General features: G+C 42.0%; 3 protein-coding genes and 1 non-coding gene across 4 annotated transcripts; all 4 read left to right on the top strand.

Annotated features, from left to right (window-relative positions):
• Positions 1-13414: 13414 nt before the first annotated feature.
• Positions 13415-15383, top strand: LOC139111687 (uncharacterized). The gene is made up of 3 exons (XM_070672162.1): positions 13415-13770; positions 13869-14589; positions 15216-15383. The coding sequence occupies exons 1-3, from the start codon at positions 13415-13417 to the stop codon at positions 15381-15383; spliced, it is 1245 nt and encodes a 414-aa protein (XP_070528263.1).
• Positions 15384-15894: 511 nt separating this feature from the next.
• Positions 15895-18633, top strand: LOC139111688 (uncharacterized). The gene is made up of 3 exons (XM_070672163.1): positions 15895-16967; positions 17023-17317; positions 17392-18633. The coding sequence occupies exons 1-3, from the start codon at positions 15895-15897 to the stop codon at positions 18631-18633; spliced, it is 2610 nt and encodes an 869-aa protein (XP_070528264.1).
• Positions 18634-18648: 15 nt separating this feature from the next.
• LOC139111689 (uncharacterized) lies at positions 18649-21551 on the top strand. The gene is made up of 2 exons (XM_070672164.1): positions 18649-19995; positions 21420-21551. Exons 1-2 carry the CDS (start codon positions 18649-18651, stop codon positions 21549-21551), a joined length of 1479 nt encoding a protein of 492 aa, XP_070528265.1.
• Positions 21552-22501: 950 nt separating this feature from the next.
• Positions 22502-22620, top strand: LOC139111700 (5S ribosomal RNA). The gene has a single exon (XR_011547259.1). It is a non-coding gene; the product is annotated as a 5S ribosomal RNA (ribosomal RNA).
• The last annotated feature ends 413 nt before the right edge of the window (positions 22621-23033 follow it).

The following is a 23033-nucleotide window of genomic DNA, read 5'->3' on the forward strand; positions in this document are numbered from 1 at the left end:
TTTATAAGCTCGGAAAAGGGGAGGACCAGCGCTTGATTTTCAGTCTTATCCAAAATTTGAATTCTATTCGTTAGGCTTATTCCTCCACTTTTCCGTCTTCGCAATTATTGGTCGCTCTTCTTTCAGTTTTTTTAATTTTCTAAGTTTTCGCCCTTAGTTTCTAATTTTTGGTGAGGAGTTCCCGATATCTATTGGTCCAGGAGAAAATGTTTATAGGCTCCCCTCCACATGGCTTGAGCCCTTTCAAGCTTCCAGATAACAGATTCGAAAATGCTTAGGTAACCCTTTTTATCGGCAGCGTGCAATTGCTGCCTGAATTTTTATAGTTTCCGGCCGCATATCCTATTTTTATTATCGCAGGCGTTTTGCCTCTTGTTTTTTTAATCCCTAGGATCCACGGCAAAATTTTGATTTTAAAGAATTGTTTTTCTTCCAGAATTTCCTTTGTCTACCGCCAGACATTTGTTGTTAGTTTAAGACATTCCAAATCTTTTTGAGCTATTAATGTTTTATGTATATTTTGACAAATCTTTTCGTTTCAATTTTTACATTCGACATCTGTATAAAATTGAGATCTTTCAAAAATTATATGAGTTTACTAACGCCGCGGGGATGTTACGCGGTCGTGGCCGGTTTGAGATCGTACGAAAAGGCGGATGGAAGTCCTTCGATTTAGAGCCACGCGGCGGCACGCGGTGAGCACGTGTTCGCCTGTTGAGATCCGCACTGATGCTAATATGAGTTTCACTGAGTTTACTATTGAGGCAAGAGTTAGTAAGAGTTCACTGAGTGGTAACTGCAATCAAAATTATATTAATTCTAACGCTGAGACGCTGCGAAGTCTTTTGAGTAACTGAGCACGAGGTTCAACACGCCTTGTGCTGCAGGATGATGTCTGCCAGTCAATTCGTCGAATCTGCACACGGCGAAGATGCGCTGGCTGAGTTGTACTTTAAACAATAGCTTGAGTCTTCCGGATGAGTCGTTCAATGAGTAATCTTCAGAGTTGCGAGAACTACGTTGCACACGAGACAATGCTAGGCACGGTTGAGTGAACACTGAGATACTCGAGCCGGCAACGCCTTCGAGAATCGGAAGCAAAATATCGAACGACAGATCGATATCGATCTGCCGCCGGTGATCGGCCATGAGGTGCTGCCCCCGCGGCGGTGACAATTCTAATTACCATATTCAAATCTTTTAACAACATCTGTTGCACAATTGTTTCAGGTTCCTTCTTTTATTTTATACATCTGGCGATTCAGGATATTCTGTCAGTAAAAATTATTTTTCTGGAAGCTTAGAACCCTCTCCTTTGATACCAATACATTCGGTATACTTCTCATTATCTACTTTATCAACCATGTATCGGAAAAAGGAGATGTGGAGTTTACAAGACGTAACATGAGAACAATGAAAGTAAAATTATGAAATGTGAAGTAAGTCTGGAAACACTAATACTATAACAAAAAATTTAATGTATTTGTATAATATAAAACTTTTTTTAGATTATGAATACGTCTGAGTTAATAGAAAATACCAATGTTGATAGTGATGAGACAGATAATATTGCAAATAATCAGCTGAGTAATAATAAAAGTCAAGATGTGGAATGTAAGGTAAATATTAAATATTAAAATAGTAACGCACTACATTAGAAAATTATAATGTACATACACGATACACAATTTTTACAGATAATTATGAATATGCCAGAGTCTTCACTATTAGTAGAAAATTATGATACACCATATAATAATGTTTCTACTAATCACTTAAATAATAATGATAAAAGTAAAGATGAGGAATAGAATGTAAGTATTACTTCCACTGTCTAATATCTTTAATTTTTTTTTGGTAAATGTCATAACTAATTAATAGCTTTTTGTTGTGTTTCACAATACTTCTGACAAAAGCTGCGCTGTTACATGGACAGGATAATGCGTAACTATTTTAATAAGCAATACTTTAATAAGTGTTACGTCTCCGACTCCGCGTCTCTTTTTTTCGACGTATATTAAAATTTTAGTTAAGGGGAAGGTAGACCGTAGTCCATTGTAATATAAAAAAAAAGGAACTTCAGAGCCTTTCAGAAAATAATTCAACAGACGTCCACATATTCCGGGACAATTTGTTGCGTGAAAGCATAAAAAACATGCAACAAATTGCAAACGGGCGCCAACGGATGTCAGACAAAGAATTTGTCTAGACATAACACAAAAAATCAAAATTTAAAAGCTCATAAATATTTCAACTTTGATAACCTGTCTGTCATAGGAAAAGAAAAATAACTTTTTTCTTAAAATTGTAATTGCGTACCGATCCTGAGCTTTAGAAAAACCAAAGGCGCGAGAGACCCGAAATTACCGGAGTATGTGGCGCAGGCAAAGGCAATAAAGCCAGGTAACCATATGTTGCATGGAGGGTAAAAGTTACCCTACCATCTCTCGATGGAAATGATAGAAAAATTCTGAAAGGCTCGGAAGGGGTAACTCGTTGAAGCGGGGGTGCTTTGTAGGCATATTACTTTCTTAAAACCAATGGACTTCGGGAACTCCTCACCAAAATTTAGAAACTAAGGGCGAAAACTTAAAATAGAGAAGGGATGAAGTGCGAATGCCCAATAATTTTGAGATAGGAAAAGTGGAGGAATAAGCTCTGCAAATGAGAGATTAGAATTTCAGAAAAATGAAAATTCGGGAAGAGTCCTCCCCTTTTCCGAGCTTATAAAATCTTGTGCTCAGGCTGAGCACGCTCTCTTGCATCTCAGCTACAACCGCATTAGTTTACTTGAAACCTAACGTGAGTGCTTTGAGTGTGCAAGTCGATCCAGAAGCTATCGAAGAAGCCGTTTGAAGATCTCGTACAAAGTAAGTTCCAACGTTTTAATATGTATCCTGGCGAAAACACGATTCCACTAAATATATTTTTTAATTAATTGTTTCCAAGTGTTATCTAAGAGAGAAAGAAATGTCCGAGTCGAGGCTCCGCGGTTTTGAATCTGTTCTGATTGTTCCCGTGATCCGTTAAATGTGTGAGAATATCTGCTTCCGAACACCGGTTGAGACATGCTGTCGAATAACTAGCGATTTTCTGTGGTTAACGCCGCGAAATATTGCTGGAACTTTGGCGACTGTTCTCGGCTAAAGAATCGGCAAGCGATTCTCGCCGAAGATAGATTACGCGGAATCTCTCATGGGCGGGTCGAGGCCTTCGGAATTCGTCGGTGACGAATCTCCTTCACTCCATTGTTATTTAACTTTCCACAATTCAGTTCAAATTTAATTAAAATCAATTAATAATTTTAGTGGAATCTCACAATAAGAAAACTTTGAAGAAAAGTCGGGCGCGACGGAATAAGCAAATTAAAAATTTGAGGGAGCTGGTCCGCCGCTTCTTCATTCAATATCTGCTCGCGGCGGCGCCAAGTGAAGAGGTATTCGTCTCTCCCGCGCGCCACGAGAAGAGACCTTGGTCTCCTCGTCCGGGCCCTCCGCCACCATCACCTATCCACGGCGATCCGGAGCCGTTATACAGTTATTTCCCGGAAGAAGAGGAGAACCTAGACCATTCTATTGTGAATCCTACCAACGAGCTCAATTTTTCAACTCAGTCCACGGAGCCGGGATCGGAACAATTCCGCCCCACGACTCCTTCTTATACCCCGAATTCTTCCCTCATCTCCGAGCCACGGTTTCCCGGAGATGAGCCAAGAGCCTGCTCCTCTCCTCTCTCACCTCCTCCTTTTCCCGTCGAACCTGAGGAGGCCGACTCTCTGGGCGAAGATGATTCTATCTCTCTCCCAGGAGTAGACTTCCCCGATCAACCTCCATCTCCGGTCCCGAGTATAGAGATCCTCGAGGAGCGTCCAGAACCAAGAGAGGTTATAGATCCTCTCCTGGAGCTCCTCTGCAGGGCCTGTACTCCGTGGACAGATCCTGTCCCGGAAAGGGCCTTCTCCATCGGCCCTGACCACTTCGAACCAGAGGAGATCAGGATTCAGGCAGCTCGGTCTGATCCTGATTCTCACTTTTTCATCTTTTATCCCGGGGTGGAATTTCCTTTCCTGGCCCCGATGCGATTGATAGACTTGGTTTTCCCGAGATCCACGGCGAGGGTGGTGGAAATCGAGGAAGTCACACTGGATTAATTATTTTTAAACACACATACACATACGCTCACACTCATGTACATACTGTAAATACTCAACTCCGTTATGTTAAATTTATATCTGTTCATTCGCCTACAACCTTTCTCTTATTATTTAATGTTTTCCGTAAAAACCTTCACATTATTTTTATATCTCAAACGAGCTGATTGAATTTTCTAAATTGTTTATTTGTCTTTGTATGGATTATTTTTAATTTTGTAATTAGAGTCATTTGTTTAAAATTAAATTGTTAATTTTGTGTTATTCAAATCGTGACTTAATTATTTTATTATTACCCTAAATTATCCTGTCTAAGCGATCAATCACGCCTGGTTCTATCCCAGAGAATAAGGATTCATTTCCTTTCTCTAAAAAGAACCACTTACGCGCTCAATTGAAATCCGAAAATAATCTGCGCGTAAAAATTGTGTAGATTCAAATTTCGAATCACACATAAATTCGGTGGTACGTCACTTTCCTACCCTACCGGCAAAGCCCATTCCAAGGAATTCCTTCCAACTAATTAATTAAACAAAATTAACCTTCCTGACGTAACATAAGTAAAACTTATTAAATAGTAACGCTTTATGACACACAGAAAATTGTAAAATATTTGTGTAATTTGCATAATTTCTTTTTAGATAATTGCTCCTAAATCTTCATGTATGACAAATATAAAAACTTGTAACAAATGCAACAAACAATATATAAGAAATATAAATTTGAGAAGAAAAATGAAAGCCATGAGAAAAAGTATAGAAACACTACAAACTAAAATAAAAAATGATAAATATAGAAAAGCTTTATCGTCAGTTTTCAACGAAGATCAAATCAAGATTTTAATGATTAAAAAACGAAGTAAAAACTGGTCTCATAAGACTATTCAAAGTGTTCTACAAATAAAATTTGTTTGTGGACGTAATGGCTATGACCAACTTATTCAACAAGGATATCCATTATTTAGTTTACGGACGCTACGAAGAAAATTAGAAGTTTGACTTTTTATTACACAAGAAATCTACTTTGGAGAAAGAGGCTGACTTAGAATGTGGTTTAGTGTTTGACGAAATGGCAATTACATCTAAAACTTGTTACAACGCATCAACCGAATCAATAATAGGAAACATCACATTTTCAAATACAAATGGTATAGCAACAAAAGTTCTCGTATTTATGCTTGTTGGTATAAATAATAGGTGGAAGCATGTGGTAGGATACCATTTCACAGGTAATAGTTTTTGTTCAGCAATTTTGAAAGATAATGTATTTCAGATTATCATTAAAGCCGAACAAACGGGTTTTCATGTTAATTTTCTCACATTGGACATGAGTCCAGGAAATGTTGGATTGTGGAAATTATTAGGTATAAGTACGGGACGATTTAGTAAAGTAATTAATTCTATTAATCATCCGTTTGATGCAAATCGATTGTTATTTATAATTGGTGACCCACCGCATATTTTAAAAAATTTGAAACAAGCGTTAGTTAGCAATGAAACGATAATTATTTCTAATGATATTGTAATAAAATATAACTTACCTAGCGATAAAATAGAATTAAAACATTTTGATGAACTGATAAATATTCAAAAAAATTGTAAACTGTTTTTAACACCTAAATTAAAGACAGACGATATTTGGTGCAATAATATTAACAAAATAAAAGTCAATAAAACTATGCATGTTTTTTCTAATGATGTAAGTAGCTCTTTTATGTTATTGGCAGATAAAAAAAATAAGTCTGAGTATGTCACTACTGCCTGGTTTGTTAAAATAATATCTAAATGGTTCTCTCTTATGACATCCAGATACTGCACATTAACTCTTGGGACTAAATATGAAAACATATACAACGAAAATATTAATTTTTTGAATGAAATTATTGATATTTTTACTAAGTTAAAAATCGGATACGCAGGAGATTTTAAACCAGTGCAAAGAGGTATTATTATTACCACTAAATCAATAATAGATTTAACACAATATCTTATTACTCAAAAAAATTATAAGTTTGTTTTAACATCCCGATTTACTCAAGATTGTCTAGAGAATCTTTTTTCGCAAATTCGACAAAAAAATGTTGTACAGTCACCGGCAATAATGGCCTGTCGCACTGCGGCGACGGCGGCTCCCGTGCGTGAGGTGGGGTAGTGTGCGTGAAGCCTCACCGCGGATCGCGTACGTGAGGCGCGGAACGCCGAAAGGAGCTAGAGGACGGGGGAAAATTTGGTGGGGGGCGTTCTCATGCTCTCTCTCGCTCGTGACCCGTGAGTGTGAGAGAGAAAAAAATTGTCTTTCTCAAGACAGAAAACGAAAATTATCTCAAAATTAAATTATACGTAATGTAAAAATATATATTTACAATATAAGTAACATGAGTATTTAATTTCGATTGTTAAAAGTCGCGAAATGTCTTAAAGTATACGCTAGAATTAATAGCGTACTCTTGCGATATACTTCTATCCTTGTCTACCCGTATAAACACGAACGCGTGCAAGAGAGAGAGCGAAGATGCGCCTATAATAATTCCTTAGCGTTCACTCATGCTTTCTCTCTCACACTCACGGGTCGCGAGCGAGAGAGAGCATGAGAACGCCCCCCCACCAAATTTTCCCCCGTCCTCTCGCTCCTTTCGGCGTTCCGCGCCTCACGTACGCGATCCGCGGTGAGGCCTCACGCACACTACCCCACCTCACGCACGGGAGCCGCCGTCGCCGCAGTGTGACAGGCCATTATTGCCGGTGACTGTACCTGATCTACTACAATTTGTGAATAATTTAAAATTAATTTCTATTGCAATGTACTTACGACATATAAACAACAGCAATTACAACAATGATGATCAAGAATATCTTTCTGGATTTATTGAATATTTATCAGGAAAACAGAAAAACACTAACAATGTGACAGATTCTAATAATAATATTAATTTAGCAAATATTGATAAAATTCCACCTTTTAAACATAATTCAATATTACAATTAACAAGTATCGAATTAAATTCATTATATAACATTGCAGGATATATTATAAAATCTGTAACAAAAATATGTAAAACTTGTAAGAATTGCATTGATTCTGTAAAATCAAATACTTTATTGCAACAATATTCTTTTACAAAGTTTATTTTTTTTTAATGTTATAAAAAAAATTCATTATTTTTTGTTAATATTAAAACTTTCAAAATATTTATAATATTTGAACAGATGTTTCGACACTATTCTAAATATTTTAAAACTAAAAATTTAGATTGGAAAACTTTTTTAATTACTAAATTCAGTTCAGTTCCCGCAGAACATATTGCAAACTGTCACCAATTATTTTTGAAGATAATTAAAAGGTTTATAACATTTCGATTAAGAATAATAAATAAAAAGAATGGCAATAATTGTAAGCGTTACGAAAGTAAGTCTATAGCTGTACATACCTTTTTTAAATAAATTTTGTACGTTTATAAATATTTTTTTTTGTGATTTAATAATTAATTAATAATTATGTTTTATCCTTTTTTAAAATTTATCTACGCCAACAATAATAATATTTAATTTCTTTAAAATGTTTATTTTTATTAGTTTTACTGAATTATAACATTAATATTAATAGTAAGGTTTTGAATATAAGCGGGAGTTGACGAAAATTCTCGAGCCAATTAAAAGTGGCCCCCTGATGGCCAGTCTCTGTTTGAGGGTCTCTACTGTCACGTGGGCCGGTGAGCGTTGGCGCTTCTTCTTCACTTCCGAGTGAGTGTGTGTGCCGAGCTGATCTCGAGCACGTTTTTCGTGAGAGCTGGCGAAAGTTTGTGACCAGGGTACAAGTCGGTTGGGTCGAACCTATGGAGGACTTGGAGACAGAGCGAGAATACGAGAGGGAGAGTGTGCGAGAGAGACAGCAGTGACTAGCCCCTGAGGGCAACTCGCCGGTGTGACACCGGGCACGCGGCTGCACCGCCATATTTCTTGCCCGAAGACGATACGCGGATACGATATCTGGCACGCGGCTGACCCGCTATTTTCTGCACGCTACGCTTGCCGGGCAGGCGGCTGATCCGCTGCTTTTTGCGCTCTGCGCTCATCTAACAATTCAGGACGCACAGGTAACGTTTATCCGCCCAAAGATTGTAATTTGCGAAATTGTTTAGTGTTACTGTTGTACAGCGTGTTAACGGCTTTTTCCACCTCCCACGCGGGGGTGGGTTTTTATGCCGAATAAAACGAAGCGTGGATGTGTGGCAAAATTATGTATATTTTAATTGTATTCTCCCCCCTTTTTCCCCCCGGCCCCATCTGGGTCTCGCATCCACGGCATTGCGCCTACGTTCACGGTTTGGCGACGCGTTCATTGAGCAAACGTGCATTATTCTACGTATTTCTATTATTGGTCCTTTGAGCCGGATGCCCGGGTGCGGTGCTGGTTGGTGGCCGGGTGAGGGGCGAAGAGCTGTTTTCGTGTCCTGAGAAGTTGAGGTTATCTAAGATGCTGTAGCCTACGATCGTGAACGAGGGTTATACGAATTGTATTGGGCTATGTTTATGGAGAGTCTGCGGCTTGGGCTGTATCATTTTATTGTTTATTTGTGATTTCTCGTCTAATGATCTGTTTGTTTGAGCATTGTGCGGGGAAGCGATAACCTCACTCGCGTAGCGTGTTCTTAATTAAAATAGATATATTTGCCCATGACGACGATATTTATGGCGTTCGAGTTTGTGAATCAACTTCATCGGATGACTAACGCGATAAATGTACAATTCAGTTATTTCTAACGTGACGAGTACGAGCTGAGTGTGGTTGTGCGATTCTTCGGTCGGTGCTCATTTGATTGATTAAATTACAGCTTATTTTTTTACCCAAAAGGTATTACGAGAAATAATATAACGAAAAGAGATTTAATGACCGGACATGGCGCCGTTTGCCTTGAAGCGATTGGTAGCACAGCAGCGACGGCGAGTGGAGGTTCTGCGTCGTGTGATGCCTGGCATAAAGCGGATTCCTCGAGATACAGTGACCGCTGTGCGAGTGAAAAATGCGCTTACGGCCCTGAAAACTTATGTGAAAGATTTTTATACAGCTGATCTGGAAATCAGTGCTATTGAAAGAGCAGATGAAGATCCGTATATACAGGGCAATGTTCTACACGACGTGGAAACGGATTTTTATAATGCACAAGAAGAATTATCTACCTTGCTTGCGGAATTCGCGGATGTGGACGATTCAGAGGCCTCCATGTCTGCTGCAGGCCGCAATGATACAGACTCGGTCGCGAATCAGACCAGCCGGCTTCCTAAGCTGGCCGAAGTGGCATTCTCTGGAAAGTACGAAGATTGGGACGCTTTCAGTGCGTACTTTGTATTTACGATTCACGAGAGGCCTGAATTGTCTGATTTGGATAAATTCAGGTATCTGGTAGCCAGTCTTCCGGAGGAAGTCAAGCGTACGATTGCCCACTTACCATTGAAAGCTGACAACTATTCAATAGCGTGGAAGAAGCTGAAGAAGACGTACGACCAGTGATGGGAATTTTAGCTCCGAGCAACATCGATGTTGCTGGAGTGGGGGACTACGCACACACGCCGGCGTCCTGTCGGTGAGCGCGCCTCGCTCGGCTTACAGAAGAGGACAGATATATATATGTTCCGTCTTCTTTGCACCGATGCAGCTACGAGTCGTTGCCTACGTCAGCCTACGAGCCTACGACTACGATAAATGCACACATCGCGCGATGCGGCCCGTGTGAATCGCAGGCACTAAGATACATGTTTCTTTGCAGGTTGTATATTAGAATACGATGTGGTCTTCCGCACTACCCAGGAGGTGCAACTTACAGTGCGTTAGGTTTTTTAACGTACGTATAATATAGCTACCGGCGAAGGTCCACGTGGACCTTCGCCGATAGCTATTTCATACCATATTTTTAATATCTTTACCATTTGTAAATTGTCCAACACGCAAAGTGTCCGACAAACTTAATATTAAATTGTTAATAAATTAACTGTCCAACACGCAAAGTGTCCAATAGATTGCATATGCTATATGTAGAAAGGATAATTTTTATGGAAGTGAATAAAAGGAAGAGAGGCTATATTAGTTATTTAAATTTTTATTAAAAAAAAATTATTAAAAAATTGATATTTAACTAGGTGTCCGCCCCGGTCTCGTCTACCGCCTCGGCCTCGACCACAGTTTATTTATTAACAATTTAATATTAATTTGTTAATAAATAAATTGTGGCCGAGGCCGGGGCGGACACCTAGTTATATATCAATTTTTTATAATATTTTTAATTAAAATAAAAATTTAAATAACTAATATTGCCGCTTTTCTTTTTCATTTACTCCCGTAAAAAATTATCCTTCCGACATATAGTATACGCAATCTGTTGAACACTTTGCGTGTTAGACAGTTTATTTATTAACAATTTAATATTAAGTTTGTCAAACACTTTGCGTGTTAAACAATTTAAAATTGGTAAAGATATTAAGAAATGTGGTATGATATGGCCACCGGCGAAGGTCCACGTTACAAAACCTAACGCACTGTAAGTTGCACCACCTGGGTAGTGCGGAAGACCACATCGTATTCTAATATACAACTTGCAAAGAGAAACATGTATCTTAGTGCCCGCGATTTACGCGGGCCGCATCGCGCGATGTGTGCACTCATCGTAGTCATAGGCTCGTAGGCCGACGTAGGCTACGAGTCGTAGCCTACGACTCGTAGCTGCCTCGGTGCAAAGAAGACAGAACATATATATATCTGTCCTCTTCTGCAAGCCGAGCGAGACCGAGCGTGGCCGAGCGAGGCGCGCTCACCGACAGGACGTCGGCGTGTGTGCGTGGTCCCCCACTCCAGCAACATCGATGTTGCTCGGAGCTAAAATTCCCATCACTGCGTACGACAAACCACGCTACCAGTTGAATTTGTTATTAGATAAATTGGCCGATCTACAACCGACGAGAGTCTTGAATGCCGACGATTTAAATTCGAGAGTGAAAACGGCCAATTTGACGTTCCTGGCAATGCGAAAGTTGACGCAGTCCGACACTGATTTACTGGAGGCTTTAATGTGCCACCGTTTGTTACAAACGCTCGACGGTGAGACCCGCCGGTTATGGGAAGAGCAGTTGTCCTACCGTAAGAGTCGTTCCGAGATTCTTTCTACAGGTGCTGAGGTAACATCTGCTTTGATCTCTCGGTTCCCTAAGATGGCTGAACTCGTGTCATGGCTGAATTGCCGTTATGATGGTCTCAAGTCGGTTAAGAATTGCAAGGTTCCGGAACGGACACCTAACCGGATGAATTTGAGAGGGAAGGCTGCCAGGACTTTTCATACAACAGGGAAGTTCTCTTTTAAGACAGCCAAAAGGCAGTGTGCACTTTGCTCGCGTGAGCACTTCATAGGCGCCTGTGCAGAGTTTGTGAGAAGTCCCAAGGATCGCCGCGACGAGGTTCGGCGCCTGAAGCTTTGTTTTAACTGTTTGGGGCAGCACGGTTTTAAGAACTGCAAATCGACGCGCCGATGTGAAATCTGCAAACAAAGGCATCATACATCGATACACTTACGCGATGCTACTGCTGCCACTTGGAGTTCGACCTCGACGTCTGAATCTGCCCCGAGGTCCGATTCATGACTAGAGACTAATGTGTTTAATTCAAGTACTCCGTCTGGAATGAATAAGGTTTCATTGCCGACTGCGTGCTTGTATATTAGCGACGTGCGAGGATTCCGATTACAAGCACGTGCGTTGCTGGATCAAGGCTCCCAGGCCTGGTTTATGACCGAAGCGATGGCTCAGATGCTACAAATGACACGGCTGCATGTACATATTCCTGTGGCCGGAATAGGCGCCGCTAAAGCACATACCGTGCGCACTATAGTTCGAGTGAAACTGCAATCGATCTACGATGAGCGCTTTAAACTGGATTGTGAAACCTTTATTTTACCCAAACTAACTGGATTGCTGCCGAGCATAGGTTTTAATGCTCCGGCGAGTTCGATCGGTAAACAATTGTTTTTGACTGACCCGTTCTACTATTGCCCTTCCAGAATTGATCTACTATTGAGCGTTTCTGTCTATGACGACGTAATCCGCAGCGGGTTACACCGGATACCGAACTCGAGTGTTGTCGCTCAAGAAACTACCCTTGGATGGATAGTATCCGGGTGAGCTTGCGTTGGCCGTACATGGCGGGCGGAAACGGCTGACAAGGAACCGAGAGTTGCATTACATTGCGCGGCCGAAGAGGAGTTAAAGGAGTCCTTCTAGCACCTATGGCAATTAGAGGAATTAGGAGGAGATCAGCGTCATTTGAGTCCCGAGGAAGAACAGTGCGAGACGATATTTCGGATCTCGCATTTTCGCGATAACGAGGGTCGCTATTCAGTTTGCTTACCCTTTAAGCATCGTCCTGACGGCAAAGCGCAGAGCACCAGGTTGATAGCTCAGCGTTCACTGCTTGCATTAGAAAAGCGGCTGAGCCGGAATACCAAATTGAACAAGGAGTATCGTCGTTTTATGGAAATTTATGAATCAATGGGCTACATGGAACCGATACCGCCGTCGGAGATTAACTTTGTACACTTTTGGTATATCCCTTATTACCCTGTAATACAGGAAATCCCGAAATGGAAAATACGGGTGGTCTTCGACGCTTCTCGGCCAACCCCTACTAATCGGAGTCTAAACCAAGCCCTGATGACAGACCCGGCCCTGCAAAATGATTTATCGCTGGTGCTTACAAATTGGCGGCGTTACAAGTTTGTCTACTGCACAGACAAAATTAAGATGTTTCGGCAGATTGGTATACGAAAGAAAGATCGAGACTATCAGAGAATTTTGTGGACTCCCCAACCAGGAAAAAATGTGGTAGAGTATTGGCTTACCACGATAACGTATGGGACATCGTGTGCTCCCTACCTTGCTTTACGTACCTTGCGACAGTTGGTTACGGACGAAGGGGAATCTTTTCCCCGAGGTGCTCACTGTCTCAGCCATCATACGTACGTGGATGATATTTTCGGGGGTGCTGACCACCTCGAGGAAGCGGTACTGGAACGTGACGAGTTGATTAACCTATTACGACGAGAAGGATTCGAGCTGGATAAATGGTCTGCGAATGACCCGTCGCTTATACCTGCGTCTGAGGGCTTCGAATAGCAGTGACGCTTCTGTGTCTATTGATACTATGGAGACTGTGAATGCGCTCGGCCTTCAGTAGACCCCTTTGATTGATCGCTTTGGTTTTGCAAGGGAAATACAGTTGAGCACGATGGCAGCATATAACAAGCGCACGGTGCTGTCATGTTTGTCTAAGCTGTTTGATCCCCTAGGATGGATTTCACCGGTGATGATAATAGGAAAGGTCTTCATGCAAGACTTATGGATTGCCAAGATAGATTGGGACGAGTTGCTCAATGAAGAACAGCATCGGTACTGGGCACGATATCTGGAGTCCTTGAGTGAATTGAGGAGCTTGAGCATAGATCGTTGGTTAAAATTTACGGGCAATACTACATTGGAAATTCATGGCTACGCTGACGCGTCGATCAGAGCCTTTGCTGGGCTGTGTACGTTCATACTGTTCTTGAGGATGGCTCTGTGCACGTCGCCTTGGTTGCTGCAAAGGCAAAGCTCAGTCCAATAAAGACGATTAGTGTGCCAAATTTGGAGCTTTGTGGGGCCGCACTGCTGGTGCGTTTGATTTGCCACATCCGTAAAATTAGGTTTCTGCGAAAGGCGCCGGTGACTGCTTGGTCGGACAGCCTAGTTGTCTTGGCTTGGATACGCGAGCACCTCAGCCGCTGGAAGCAGTTCGTCTCCAACCGGGTATCCTTAATTCAAACCAGCTTACCGGAGGTACGATGGAGGCACGTGCCCTCGGGTCAGAACCTGATGGATATTGCAATGCGAGGGATGAGTCCCAGGGACCTGCGCGATTCACGATTGTGGTGGCAGGGCCCTGACTGGTTGGCACAAAATCCAGATAACTGGCCAGACCGAAGGAAGCACACGGAAATGACACCTGAGGCAACGCACGCCTTACTTGCTCAAAAAAAAGAGGTGGTGTATGATTCATATATTGAATCCTCCATACAGAGTTTTTCCTATCTGAACAGAGTGGCTCGCGTGTACGCTTGGTGTCTCAGGTATTTGGACAACTGTCGTCGCCGAAGGCAAGGAGATTCGTCGACCCCTGGATATCTTACCGTGGCTGAGTTGGCCAGAGCTCGGTGCGCGTTGATAAGGTGCACTCAGCGTGCTGTGTTCTCCAGCGATATCGATGCGCTTTGGAAGGGCAATCCTGTGCCTCGACATTCGGTGCTGAAAAAATTAAATCCCTATGTTGACGAAGAAGGAATGTTGAAAGTGGGTGGTAGACTACGGCACAGTAGTTTGTTACACGATGCGAAATTCCGTCCGATATTGCCGAAACAATCCTTTTTGGTAAAACTGTACGTGCGCTTCGCTCACTCTGAGTGCTGACATGGTGGAGCCACATTGACTTTGGCTACCTTGAGGACACATGTTTGGGTCATCGATGGGCCTAACTCGGTCAAAAAGGAGATACGTAGTTGCGTGAGATGTGCCAGATTTCGGACGCTGCCTCTGGTGCAACAGATGGGAAATCTTCCGTCTCCCCGAGTAAACCTGGAGCGTCCGTTCACTGAGACTGGGATAGACTACGCGGGACCATTTGCAATACGCAGGAGTTTAGGTCGAGGCCAAGCAACGTGCAAAGGATACATTGCGCTATTTGTGTGTCCCGCCACTAAAGCGATACACCTGGAGGTCGTCGGAGATTTATCTACGGAGGGTTTCCTGAATGCATACCGTCGGTTCGTTGGATGCCGTGGGGTTTGTCGAGTTCTCCATTCCGATAATGGAACTAATTTCCGAGGGGCCGATTTGGAACTTCGTAATATGCTCCGGAAGCATTTGGAGTTTTACGAGGCTGTGACTCCCCAGCTTGTTACGCAAGGAACGACGTGAAAGTTCATACCTGCGCGGGCTTCTCACTTTAGCGGAATTTGGGAGTTCGGCGTTAACAAGTTAAATTGCATCTCATCAAGGTCATAGAAGAGCGAAGACTGACCTTCGAGGAAATGAGTACAGTGTTGGTGCAAATAGAGGCGTGTCTTAACTCAAGACCATTGTGGCCTCTCACGGACGATCCTGACGATCTGGAGGTCTTAACTCCTGCTCACTTTTTGATTGGAAACACTTCTGCTGTTTTCTGACTTGAGAAAGACAAGGCATTTAAAATTGTCTTTCTCAAGACAGAAAACAAAAATTATTCTAAAATTTAATTATACGTAATGTAAAAATATATATTTATAATATAAGTAACATGAGTATTTAATTTCAATTGTCAAAAGTCGCGAAATGTCTTAAAGTATAAGCTAGAATTAATAGCGTACTCTTGCGATATACTTCAATCCTTGTCTAACCGTATAAACACGAACGCATGCAAGCGAGAGAGCGAAGGTGCGCCTATAATAATTTTTTAGCGTTCACTCATGCTTTCTCTCTCACACGCACGGGTCGCGAACGGGATAGAGCATGAGAACACCTCCCACCAAATTTTCCCCCGTCCTCTCGCTCCTTTCGGCGTTCCCTGCCTCACGTACGCGATCCGCGGTGAGGCCTCACGCACACTACCCCACCTCACGCGCGGGAGCCGCCGTCGCCGCAGTGCGACAGGCCATTATTACCGGTCAGTGTACATCTCTTTCTGTTCCAACTGTAGGCATGCTAACTGGTGGAGAAGCCATGGCTCATCAAGGGAGTTTGTATTTAATAGAAGGTTTCACTTTATTCACTCCCTTTTACGAAGCGTTAATTCATGCTCAAGTTGAGCTTTACGGAAGAATATCGCGTGCTGTTGAAAATTTACGGAAAACCGGTGCTGCGAACATTACTACCGGCGCAGTGGAAACACGCCTGCAGCTGCTCGATAACAATTGGGCAAAATTCGAGGCGGCCCACAATGAACTTTGTACATCCCACTGGAAGGATATTGAGAGCCATGCCTATATCAAGGATGGTAACTTTGCCGAAGCAGAGGAGTCATATATCACTCAACGACCCGCCTTTCTTGATTACCTAAACAAGGCAAAGAAGACCGACACCGAACGGAATATAGCTACCCAAGCGGTCGCTCGAAGACAGCTACCGCGTATCCAGTTGCCTGAATTTACGGACAAATTCGAAGAATGGCCAGCTTTTAAAGACTTATTCCAATTCATTATCTCTAAGGACGCTATTCTCGGAAATGTGGAAAAACAACATTATTTAAAAGGATGCCTGAAAGGAGAGGCCAAACAAATGGTCTGGAACATCCCAATGACATCCGAGAACTATCAACGTGTTTGGGACCTTTTGGAGGAACATTTCACTAATAAACGGTTACTTGTGCGCGCGTGCTTCGTATCTCTGACTTCTATGCCAAAAATGAAAGGTGAATCTCTTCCCGACTTGCGCAAGCTCTTCCATACGATGCTGCAAACTGTCGGAACTTTTGAAGAAATTGATCGTCCTATTGCCGATTCTGATTTATTCGTGCATCTTATTACCGAATTGCTGGATCCCCGCTCAAGACGCGAGTGGGAAACTTCAATTAGCGGCACAAGCGACCCGCCAACGTATGAAGAATTAAAAACGTTTCTCGAAGGACGGTTGCGAACCTTGGAGGCTCTCCATCCCGTACCAGGAAACCTTGAACGATTTCAACAAAGACCAACGTCAATTACTACTCCTCGAAAACAACGACAATCTTACATCGGGAAAGCATCCTCTACCTCAGCAAAAAAAAGGTCATCAAGGTGCGTGCTTTGCAGTGGCCCACATTATATTCTAAGCTGTCCTGAATTCGCTAAGAAAGGCCCCAAGGTTCGAAGGGATTATGTTTCCTTTCGCCAGCTCTGCTTCAACTGCTTTGGACAACATCGTCTCGCCACCTGCCCTTCTACAAGAAGCTGTTCAATTTGTGGATAAAGACACCACAGCACCATCCACGAAACCTGCGTCAGCTCTCCAGACTCCGGAACCGGAGGTCAACGAACTACAGCCGACGCCAAGCCTACCACGACAATCTCGACGACGCCGACAAGCGCTCAACCGTCAACCACCGTCGCCTCAACTCAGCCAAGGGAAGCATCTGTTCTCCACTTGCGTAATGATTTAAGTTTGCATGTAACAATTTTATTAGCAACGGCGCGAATATATGTTAAAAATCGTTATGGCCAGGAAATCCTCGTGCGTGCCTTAATTGATCCGGGTTCGGAAATTTCTATTATTTCAGAATCGCTAGTTCAAAAATTGCGGCTGCTCCGCCAACCAGCCACAACTGCCATTTTCGGTATTGGCGGCACTAAATCCGGACAAGCTCACGGTTGCATCTCACTCGATATTACTTTGAGTACCCGGAGCGCTTATAAATTAAAGGTTTCGGTTTTTGTATTGCCTTGCGTTTCTCTCAATTCAGAACGATCCGTTTATTTGCAAAACCATTGGCCGCATTTGCAAGGCCTGGAATTGGCTGACCCGGATTTTCAGGATTCTGATCCGGTAGAAATTATTCTCGGTGCCGCGGTTCACGCATTAATTATTGAAGACGGGCTTCGTAAAGGAAATCCTAATTCTCCTGTCGCGCTAAAAACTTCTTTGGGATGGATTCTTACGGGAATTGCAACGGGCAGTGCGTTGGATTTTCTGGCAACTGTTCACCTTTGTAATACGAAACACGATCTAGCAAAATTAGTCATGCGTTTTTGGCAGCAGGAGGAGGTTAAGGGGGAAACGATTCCGCAGACTCCAAATGACATCTGTTGCAAAAAACATTATATAAAAAATTATAAGCGTCTTGATTCCGGCCGATACATGGTCAGTTTACCAATGAGGGAACAAAATAGTAATTTCCTCGGCTCGCGCCAGCTTTCTTTACGCATGCTTGAACGCATGGAGCGAGGTTTTCAGCGCAAACCTAAACTTCGGGCGTTATACACAAAATTTATGACAGAATACATTGAGCTCGGGCATATGTCCATAGTATCTCCTGCTGACCTCTCAAACAAAGCCATCTGCTACCTGCCGCATCACGGTATATTTAAAACAACCGAAAACAATTCTGCGATCCGCGTCGTATTTAACGGTTCCGCGCAGTTACCGACGGGAGGATCTTTAAACGATAAACTACTCTGCGGACCTAATTTATTAGCGCCTCTCGGTGATATATTAAATAATTGGCGTTGCTATAAAATCGCTCTAACCACCGATATAGAGAAAATGTACCGCCAGATCCTTATAACCGAATCTGATCGATATTATCAGCGAATACTCTGGCGTAGCTGGCCCTCCGATCCTATTTGTGAATTCCAACTTAATACAATTACATATGGACTCACTTCGGCCCCCTTCTTGGCAATACGCACTTTACGCCAGCTTGCCAAGGATGAAAGGGTCAATTACCCTTGCGGAGCCGAGATTTAGGAAAAAGAAACTTATATGAACGATATCCTGACCGGCGCTGACACACTTTCCGACGCTAAGGAAAAGCTATATCAACTAATTAAAATCTGTTCTGCGGGTGGTTTCGTGCTCAAAAAATGGGTCGCTAGTTCATCGGAACTTTTGAAAACAATACCATCGGTCCAAGGACAGGGAGACCCACTTGAATGGCACCCCGCAGAGGGTCATTCTATTCTGGAATTGCACTGGCATCCCGTCACTGACTCATTTACTTTTAAGGTTAACCCAACAGCTGACACGGTACCTACCAAACGACAAGTACTTTTAAAAACCGCGCGACTTTTCGACCCCCTCGGGTGGCTAGCTCCGGTCATCGTCCGCGCCAAAATTCTACTGCATTCCTTCTGGCTTCAAAAAATCGACTGGGATCAACCTTTATCAATAAAGGATCAAGAAACCTGGAAAATTTTCCGCAAGGAATTGCGTGAAATCGAAGAAATTTCGCTACCACGTTGGATTCATATTTTTTCTACCGGTTGCACAATCGAGCTTCATGGATTTTCGGATGCTTCAGAAAAGGCATATGCTGCCGTGGTTTACATTCGGGTAACTACGGTCGAGGATAACGACTTCAATTCCAGAATTGCACTACTTCAAGCAAAAACAAAAGTAGCACCGTTGAAAACCATTTCGCTTCCACACCTGGAACTAAATGCCGCCGCCTTGCTTATCAGATTAATTAATAATATAAAACACGGCGCTAGATTTCAAATTGCAAATATTCATTTATGGACTGATTCAACTATTGCCTTGGCCTGGATTCAGGGCCATCCATCTCGATGGACTACCTTCGTAGCCAACCGAGTTACAGAAATACAGGAATCACTTCCGGAGGCTCAATGGCATCACGTGCTCGGAGAAGAAAATCCAGCGGACTGTGCTTCTCGTGGTCTATCCACCGTTGCATTTAACAATCACTCCCTGTGGTGGCAAGGACCGGCGTGGCTACAACTAACAAACCACCTGCTACTCAGGCTCGTTGGCAATCCTTCCTTTCAAACCAAAGAAGAAACACGACCTGTTACAGCACATCTGGGGACTCAAACACCAGAAGAAAATTCCATCTTGCTTAGATTTTCCAATCTGCAACGATTACTCCGGGTCTGCGCCTTGTGTCGACGATGGTTGCTAAAAAACTCCGGTAAAAGAAACGAACCCATCTTGCCAAATGAAATTGAAGAAATTCAAAACTACTGGATATCCACAATTCAAGCCACCTGGTTTCCTGAGGAAATTAATAATCTAATCAAAAATAAACCTCTCTCTTGTCAGAATCCTCTTATCAAATTTACTCCCGTCCTTGACGATAAAAAATTACTCCGTGTTGGCGGGCGGTTGCAACACGCTGCGATCTCCTCTGATTCCCGAAATCCAATACTATTGCCTCGCAACTCTCATTTTACAAAATTAATTGTCGATACTTGCCATAGGCGCACGCTGCACGGCGGGATGCAGTTAATTTTGGCCACCATCCGACAACAATACTGGATTATCGACGTCCAAACCTTAATAAAAAACCACATTCATAAATGTGTTGTCTGCACGCGCTGACGAGGTCAATCACCTTATCCTCTAATGAGTCCTTTGCCTAACGCCAGAGTTTTGCCGTCTCGTCCTTTTCAAAACACCGGAGTCGATTACGCAGGTCCAATTTTAATGAGAACCTCTAAAGGACGAGGCTAGAAAAGCCACAAGGGCTTCATTGCCATTTTTGTATGTTTTGCTACGCGAGCAATACATCTGAAAGCTGTCTCGGATTATACGACCGAGGCCTTTCTAGCGGCCTTCCGCCGATTTACCTCTCGCCGAGAATTATGTTTCGACTTATACAGTGACCGAGGTACTAACTTCATCGGCGCCGATGCGCAATTACGCGGTTTCATGCGTGACTTGACTCGAAACCGTCAATTTTTAAATACTTTAGCTAGTGACGGAATCCGCTGGCATTTTAACCCGTCTTCTGCGCCACATTTCGGTGGTATATGGCAAGCCGCCGTAAAATCCACCAAGCATTATATCTATTGCGTGATTAGGAATTTTAAACTAACGTTTGAAGAACTCATAACATTTCTTTCACAAGTTAAGGCCTGCCTCAACTCGCGTCCGCTTGCCGCTTTAACCAGTGACCCTCAAGATTTAGAGGCTTTATCTCCAGGTCACTTTCTAATCGAAGCACCGCTTATCGCGATACCCGAACCGTCCCGCGGAAACATAGCTGAAAATAAATTAACACGGTGGCAGCTCGTGCAACAAATGAGAGACCATTTTTGGCGACGATGGTCAACCGAGTATCTCCCTACGTTAAACATTAGGAAAAAATGGCGTAGTCCAGATAAAAATTTATCAATCGGGACACTTTGCTTAATTAAAGGCGAAAATACCGCTCTTTCTCAGTGGCCCTTTGCTCGTGTAATAGCCACGCACCCCGGCATTGACGGAAATATACGCGTGGTAACCATACGTACGGCAACCACTACTCTAGTTCGGCCGGTTGTAAAATTAATCCCGTTATCTTTAGCATCGGAGCCTAGCGAGTAAATTTTGCCCTTGCCATGGCGAGGCGGGAGGAAAATGTATAAGTTTAAAATAATTAATAAATATCGGAGACGTAATTCTAGCTTTCCCGGCGCCGTCGCGTCGCCCAATACGCACCTTGAAGAGATCAAGCTTCTTGCTAGCCCTTTCTTTGTTTTATTAGACAAAGATTAAGCACGCATTGTGCCTTATGACGATCTGCAAATACGCAGTGCCATTCTCTGGCTAATGTCACAAACGATCATGAAATCAGAGACAATAATCTCAGGCAAGCAACGCAAGACGATCCTGCGGATTCTAAGATCGCCGGGAACTCCGGGATTGCGTTCTCGCTTAAACAATGAGTTTGTGCTTAGCACTTACCATCGATCTGCTAACAGCACGTAGTAGCTTATGAGTCTTGCTCGAAGACACTTCGTGCCTTTTACTGTGACAACTTTAGGTCTATTTCAAAAGCGACTTTGTGAGATCGCTTCAAAACTTACGCGACTCCCGCTTGCTTTAAATTTCGCGTGGCTCGCGCTTGAGAAATTTGTACACAACTACTTTTAGTAAAAATTAAATAAAGTGCATAATTTTCAAGAACGCTTTTAAAAATAATCTGCCTTTCTCAACTCGTTCACCTCTATTCTTACGATCCTAGAATTAGCCGAAACAATGCCCATCGCTGCTTAGTTTCAGGGATCGGACGAAAACTGTTTTTTTTTTTTTTAATTAACATTTTATCATTACGTTTAAAAATAAATTCTTATACATGCAAGAACAATCAAATATATAAATGTGATTTTACAATAAATTTTTAGTCTTACTTAGTTCTTACTTACTTAAAACTTAATCCTATTTTTGTATATTGTTGTTTCTTATTTACATTTGCGATTAATTGTATCTAATTCTTAGAACAAAAACTGGCGTTTTCAGCTTCGAATAAACGTTGATTGAAAGATTAGTTTTAGTAAACTATGTTACATTGTAGCCTTTTTTTAATAAAGTATAAAAATTTTATTTTCTGATTAACTTAACCTTTATAAAGATTTCACCCGCGCAAACTGAAAATAAGATTTGCAGATATCGTTGTAGACGCCATGCAAAATGTTTTATTTTTTTAGTACTCGGCAAATTTAAAATTTTGATAATTTATAGTATGTTATTTAAAAAAAAGTAAATAAATCGCCATAGTTTTTTATATAAAATATTTTGTATTCGGTGATTTTCAAAATTGTCAGGACTAGCTGACCTCTTAATACATTTATACACTACGTGCCTGTATATACTTGATTCTAAAATTAATCTTTCAGGCAACGTCCATTCCACGTTGAAAACGCCAGTTCTCGTCCGATCACTGAAGCTAAGCAGCGTTGGGCACGGTCAGTACTTGGATGGGTGACCGCTTGGGAACACCGTGTGATGTTGTCAAAATTTTTTTTTTATTACAGTGAATGAAATAGAAATTGTTAAAATAATGAAATCATAATAAAACAAATTTTATGTTATTTTAATAAAGCAAAAAACTTAAACATTTCACGGTGTTCCCAAGCGGTTACTTATTTATGTACAGACTATGCCCAACGCTGCATAGTTTCAGATATCGAACAAAGACTGTGTTTTTTTTTATATATATAAAGGTGTTTATTCATCTCCTTAGAGGTACACCGGGACTTTCGCATCCCACAGATTTGTTTTACATTTTTCCATAAACTATATCTTAAAACTTCATACTTTTATATAATAAAAACAAAATACTTTCCGCCACTTTTTTGTTTCTTTCTATATCTTTTTCCTTTTCTTAACAAATTCCTCCTTTTCTTTTACACTTTTCCTTCTTATCA

This window comes from Cardiocondyla obscurior, linkage group LG24 (assembly GCF_019399895.1).
Source record: "Cardiocondyla obscurior isolate alpha-2009 linkage group LG24, Cobs3.1, whole genome shotgun sequence".
Lineage (NCBI taxonomy): Eukaryota > Metazoa > Arthropoda > Insecta > Hymenoptera > Formicidae > Cardiocondyla > Cardiocondyla obscurior.

Coding starts and splice junctions, on each gene's coding strand:
- LOC139111687 (XM_070672162.1), top strand. CDS start 13,415: ATGGCAGCATATAACAAGCGCACGGTGCTGTCATGTTTGTCTAAGCTG. Junction 13,771..13,868: donor TCGCCTTGGTTGCTGCAAAG/GCAAAGCTCAGT, acceptor CCGTAAAATTAG/GTTTCTGCGAAAGGCGCCGG. Junction 14,590..15,215: donor TGCCGAAACAATCCTTTTTG/GTAAAACTGTAC, acceptor CATCTCATCAAG/GTCATAGAAGAGCGAAGACT.
- LOC139111688 (XM_070672163.1), top strand. CDS start 15,895: ATGCTAACTGGTGGAGAAGCCATGGCTCATCAAGGGAGTTTGTATTTA. Junction 16,968..17,022: donor GCAAAAAAAAGGTCATCAAG/GTGCGTGCTTTG, acceptor GAATTCGCTAAG/AAAGGCCCCAAGGTTCGAAG. Junction 17,318..17,391: donor AGCATCTGTTCTCCACTTGC/GTAATGATTTAA, acceptor CGTTATGGCCAG/GAAATCCTCGTGCGTGCCTT.
- LOC139111689 (XM_070672164.1), top strand. CDS start 18,649: ATGAACGATATCCTGACCGGCGCTGACACACTTTCCGACGCTAAGGAA. Junction 19,996..21,419: donor ACGATAAAAAATTACTCCGT/GTTGGCGGGCGG, acceptor GCAAATACGCAG/TGCCATTCTCTGGCTAATGT.